This window comes from Sus scrofa, chromosome 6 (genome assembly GCF_054392235.1).
Source record: "Sus scrofa isolate SSC_HxYL_T2T_F1_AM1 chromosome 6, Sscrofa_HxYL_maternal_Yorkshire_Landrace_v2.0, whole genome shotgun sequence".
Classification (NCBI taxonomy): Eukaryota; Metazoa; Chordata; class Mammalia; order Artiodactyla; family Suidae; genus Sus; species Sus scrofa.
Window position 1 is genome coordinate 164271793 of NC_139388.1, and position 5633 is coordinate 164277425.

At 45.1% G+C, this 5633-nt stretch overlaps 1 protein-coding gene across 8 annotated transcripts in view; it reads left to right on the top strand.

Moving 5' to 3' along the window:
• Positions 1–5633, top strand: part of ORC1 (origin recognition complex subunit 1) — a 33185-nt gene that overhangs the window by 15904 nt on the left and 11648 nt on the right. For 7 of the 8 annotated variants that reach the window (XM_084965072.1, XM_084965071.1, XM_005665420.4 and 4 more), the window contains exons 6-8: positions 825–1191; positions 2474–2578; positions 3474–3669. In XM_084965072.1, coding sequence (XP_084821198.1) covers positions 825–1191; positions 2474–2578; positions 3474–3669 — 668 coding nt within the window. Of the gene's footprint in view, positions 1–824; positions 1192–2473; positions 2960–3265; positions 3670–5633 lie in introns of all 8 variants that reach the window. The other variant, XM_084965075.1, reaches the window with a different exon arrangement.

A 5633-nucleotide genomic window follows, 5' to 3' on the forward strand; every position in this document is an offset into this window, starting at 1 on the left:
TGCTTTCCTGCCTCATTGCCTTAGCTCACATCAGTCTCATTTATTCTCTTCACTTATCCCCCTGCTTCCCCTTTCGACTCCTAAATTTTGCCTTTCTTTCAAGGTCTTTTTCCCTAGCATTTGGGTGCTTTAGGACAATTATTAAACTTCATGTTATAGTCATTTATGTGTATCATTTCCCCTGTTAGACCAGAGTATGTTGTGGATGAGAACCAGAATTGAGTCTCATCCAACTTTTGTTTCCTCTTAGCACCTGGCACATGCCTTGTCATTTTAGTAGCTCAATTGATGTCTGTGAACGAACGGCCAGGTTTTTCGTGCCTTTGGTCATGGTGAGAGAGGAACAGATCCAAACATGGTTCTTCGTAGTTTTAGAACGCATTTGATTGCCCCCGGGACCCATCTTTTCTCCACTGGTACATATAATCTGGGTTAAGAAAAATCTAGGTCTTGGTGTGACTCAACAGACCATTGGTATAGATTTTCTCAAATTTATTGGATGGGGCCTGAGGATGTGCAGTATCACTCTGGTTGAGAACCACTGTTCTGGAAGATTACTTCAGGGAAAACCTCATCTGAACATTTAGCTACAGAAGGTGATTTAACTATTGATTAGGAAAATTACCCATGGATTTAAGAGACAGACTAAAAATAATAAGAGCTACTTGGCCTGGGGAAAGAAAGTCTAGAATAATTCAAAATATGGACAATTCATGTCTTTGCATCACTTAGTGAATGAATTTATAAAGAGATGGGGGGGGGGGTGTTGTGGAGTGCTTGTTGTAGAATTTACCCACTGTCTATGGTGATTTTCTTGAACCTAGGTTTCCCTAGGACGCGTCACACTAGGATATCCCAGCAGACATCCTCAGCCTCGTTGGATTCTCCCGGAAGAGCAAAAAGGAAAATGGCCTTCTCAGAGATCACCTCGCCTTCAAAGAGGTCTCAGCATTATGGGCCTCTGACCTTATCTCCAGCTCTGAAAGCCCCAGAGAAAACTGGAAAGATTCAACCCTCTTGTGCCAAAGATGACAAGAAAGCTTCACCAGATTGTCGCATGATCCTGAGAATGCGACCCCCAGCTTTGAAAACAGAGACTAGTGAAGAAAGAACCCTTAGCCCCACCATGGGGGGATGGAAATCCTCGGTGGAGCCGTATGTGATTCTGAAACCAGTAAACATCAAAAACAGGTGACTGCGGGTGTTACCCTGCCTCCACAGAGCCTGTCCTTCACATGCTGTGAAATGCGTGGGTCTCAGTCAATAAAGTTAGAACAACAGGGCATGAATCTGCCCATGTCACAGAATCACCCGCTTTTCCAAAATACAGATTTCTCAGCCTCTTCCTAGATGTAGTGAATTGGTCTCCAGCACTGGGCCCAGGAATCTGCATTTTTGAGATACTCTTTGGATGATTCTGATATACCCAGCTGTCTTTTGGGGATCACTGCTCCAAAAGATAGTTTCCCAAACCTGAATTGCTTCAGGGTGCCAGATTGCAAACTCTGAAACTTGACCCTGGACAATGTTTATAAATAATGAGCTGCACAAATAATGTGACAAGCCTGAAATTTCAGTGTTTTCCTGGAGTTCCTGTTGTGGTTCAGTGGGTTAAGAATCTGACTAGTATCCATGAGGATGCGGGTTCAATCCTTGGCCTCACTCAGTGGGTTAAGGATCCAATGTTGCTGCAAGCTGTGGTGTAAGTCACAGATGTGGCTTGGATCCCAAGTTACTGTGGCTGTGGCATAGGCCCACAACTTCAATTCAACTCCTAGCCCAGGAACTTCCATATGCTGCAGGTGCAGCCCTAATAGGGAAAAAAAAGAAAAAGAATCTCCAGCACCTGACTCATGATAAATAGGTTTGCTTGATAAATGCTTTGTATTGAAAATATAGCTGCTGGAGTTCCCGTCGTGGCTCAATGGAAACAAATGCAGCTACCATCCATGAGGACGGAGGTTCGATCGATCCCTGGCCTTGCTCAGAGGGTCAGCGATCTGGTGTTGCCGTGAGCTGTAATGTAGGATCTTGCGTTGCTGTGGCTGTGGCGTAGGCTAGAGGCTGCAGCTCCAATTCGACCCCTGGCCTAGAAATCTCCATATGCCTCGGGTACGGCCCTAAAAAGCTAAGAAAAAAAATATAGCTGCTAATGTTGAGCCTGAGTGGACAGTAAATTTATAGATACATCAGAAATTTAAAAAGGATAAGAAATTCTGCCTAGGATTATGTATATTCTGATCTCTGGCTGGGAAGGTAGTCAGTCTGAGTTAACTGATAAGCTTTTGGCGAACTTTGGTCTCTGGGTTTGAGTCATACTTTAATAACAAACTTTCAATATGATTAGCTCCTTCCAAAGTAACTGTGAAAAGAATAGGAGCCAGTCAGTCCATCCATCCGCCTATCTTCTAGTCCTGCTTCTGATCCCTAGTGCCCCAAACTGCTTCCCATAACTTGCTGTGGTATCTTTCAGGGAGGCCAAAGGACCAGAAGTTCAGGACGAAGCTACCTCTACTCCCCATCGTGTCCGCAGACAGAGCTCTCTTTTGACTTTGGATCGGATTAGGCAGCAGCTTAGGTAAGACTGTTCCTTGGCAGCCAGAAAAGATCGTTGCCATCTGTGACATCTATAATCCTCTTTCTTAAAGCCTCTTTCTTGTTTGTTATTTGCTCATACACTGAAATTCACCTTTGCCTAGTTTGTCTAGAATTAAGTTCGTTTCATGTAAGTGTCATACTTTGAAAGGTGCAAGAAACACCGGCTGGGGCTTAGGTGGCTCCCAGGGCCCCATGATCATCACACCCAGCAAGACAGTTAGTGGGGTGTCTAACAGCGTGAACTCTGATTCCAGTAGACTTGGATTTGAGCCTAAGCTTCGTTGTTTATCATCTGTGTAACCTTGGTTACCTAACCTTCTGAGCCTTGGTTTCCTCATCTATAAAATGGAAATAATAATAAGTCAGGAGTTCCCGTCGTGGCGCAGTGGTTAACGAATCCGACTAGGAACCATGAGGTTGCGGGTTCGGTCCCTGCCCTTGCTCAGTGGGTTAACGATCCGGCGTTGCCGTGAGCTGTGGTGTAGGTTGCAGATGCGGCTCGGATCCCGCGTTGCTGTGGCTCTGGCGTAGGCTGGTGGCTACAGCTCCGATTGGACCCCTAGCCTGGGAACCTCCATATGCCTCGGGAGCGGCCCAAGAAATAGCAACAACAACAACAAAAGACAAAAGACAAAAAGACAAAAAAAAAAAAAAAAAAAAAAAAAAGTCACAAAGTTGTTGAAGGGTTTGATGAAATAATATAAATAAAGCCCTTAGCAGAGCATCTCAGTAGCAAGGGCCCAAGAAGTGGAGCACATTCCGTACTGCTTGGTTGCAGGGAAGGCTTCAATACCTTGAATCCACACTGACCTATTAGGAACCTATTATTTAGACTTCAAACACTGAATATCAGAAAAATGTATCCCACCATTCAGGTTTTTAGGTAAGAGTAAAAGTGACCAAGAAGAGGAAGAGTTTCTGCCGGCAGCAGAGTTTTCAGACTCCAGCAGTGAGGAGGAAGAGGCTTCCACACCCCGCCTTCCCAGGAGAACTCTCAGCAGTGTGTCCAGGAACCCGAGCTCTTCCTTGAAGTCATCCATGCGGACCCCCTCCAAGACACCAAAGAAAACTGTAAGGTTCTTTTGCGTTTGTTTTCCACTGAAGCATCCTTCTCTTAATTTAGAAATTGTGAATAAAAAAAAAAAAAAAGAAATTGTGATGGCTGAGGTCACACAACTGGTAACGGCTGGATTCTGAACGTAGGTCTCTCAAATTCAAAGCTATGCCATTTGGAGATTCATAGAGGAAAGGTTCTAAGCGAACCCTAGGACTGAAAACGAGCTCAGCAGACAGTGATTTTTGAGTCCACATTCCTTTTTTTTTTGGTCTTTTGTCTTTTGTCCTTTTAGGGCCGCACCTGCGGCATATGGAGGTTCCCAGGCTAGGGGTCTAATCGGAGCTGTAGCTGCCGGCCTACACCACAGCCACAGCAATGCCGGATCCGAACTGCATCTGCAACCTATACCACAGCTCACGGCAATGCCAAAGCCTCAACCCACCGAGCGAGGTCAGGGATCGAACCTGCAACCTCATGGTTCCTAGTTGGATTCATTTCCACTGCGCCACGACGGGAACTCCCGTATTCCTTTTAAGATACAGAACCGAATGGCCAAGAGCTGAACTTCCTGAGGGAAGGACAAGGGCCACAAGAACCGACTCTTTGTCTTTGCATTTCCCACAAAAGCTGGCAGAGGGCTTTGTGTGTGGTCAGTGCTTGGTGGGTATTGAATCCAGGGCCGCTGGGCCATGTTGCTTGTTTTATTGTGTATTTGATACACCTGAGGAACAGGGAGCACCAGGAGGTGTTGGTCATGAGTTGTGTAGCAGCAAGATGGAAGAGGCTGATGGATGTCTCTGCTTTCTCTGGCGCTTTAGCAGAATATTGAAAGTTATTAAGGAAAGGTCTTGGAGTTCCCTGGTGGCTCAGCAGGTTGAGGAGCCAGTGTTGTTACTACTGTGCCTCAGGTTGCTGCTGTGGTGTAGGTTCAGTCCCTGGCCTGAGAACTTTTGTATGCCACAGGCTCAGCCAAAAAAATTTAAATAAAAAATTTAAAAAATAATTGGGATTTCTCTTGTGGCACAGTGGGTTTAGGATCCAGCATTGCCACTGCTGTGGTGCAGGTTTGATCCCTGCCCTGGGAACCTCCATATGCCATGGACATGGCCAAAAAATAGAAAAGAAAAAAGAATAAAAAAGAGAGTCTGTGTTCAAATACGTTTGAGAAATATTTGGACTAAACAAAGCTAAATTGGTTTCATTATCACATGCCTTCTCAAAGCCATTAATTTACTAATGTTATTGTGACCTCCCAAGAGAGCATTAAATATCAGGAACATTTTTTCTTGGAGCGTCTCATTCTTTAGAACAGTTTAGAAATGCCTAATTAGGAGTCTTTTTCTAAAGCTGATCTCTGTTTTTCCATATCAAGAAAAATGTGATCGGGCTTGGGTTGAAGTCTTTAGGGAAGGAAGTCCAGGAGCCCACCTTTGGACTAGAGACAGGCCTACCGTGCACGTAACTCAGGGGTGATCTGGAGTGATTGCCTCTCCTGGGTCCCATCCAGAAGAAGCGATTTCGGGTGTGGGGAGCCTCTTAGCATAATAAAAAAGATCCTAGGTCCACCCAGTTTTTGCTATCTTCTCAGTAAGATTTTGTTACTCCTTTCCTCTTTTCTCCAAGGTGAATAGATGTACAACTGTTAGATGGGGTCTAAATGCTTTCAGCTGCAAGGAAGGGGTGGCGAGATTATCACTTTATAGCTTGGCTAGAAGCCGAGGGTGGGGAGGGGAAGCGCCCCCACAGAACCGAGTGCTTCGTGGAAACACCATGAATGCTACAAGATAGCAGGCCTGCTCTAGTAAGCCAGTAACAAGAAAAGAGAATAGAAGAACAGAGCTGTTGGCCTAAACTGAACAGTGACCCTGGGGTTTGGAGTGGAAAAATCTGGGAAGGTTTCTCTGAGTTCTGTGTTGTCGATTGTGGACATTCTGAGCTAAAGGTTGATAATATTTTCAAAGAAATCTAGAAGAGGATC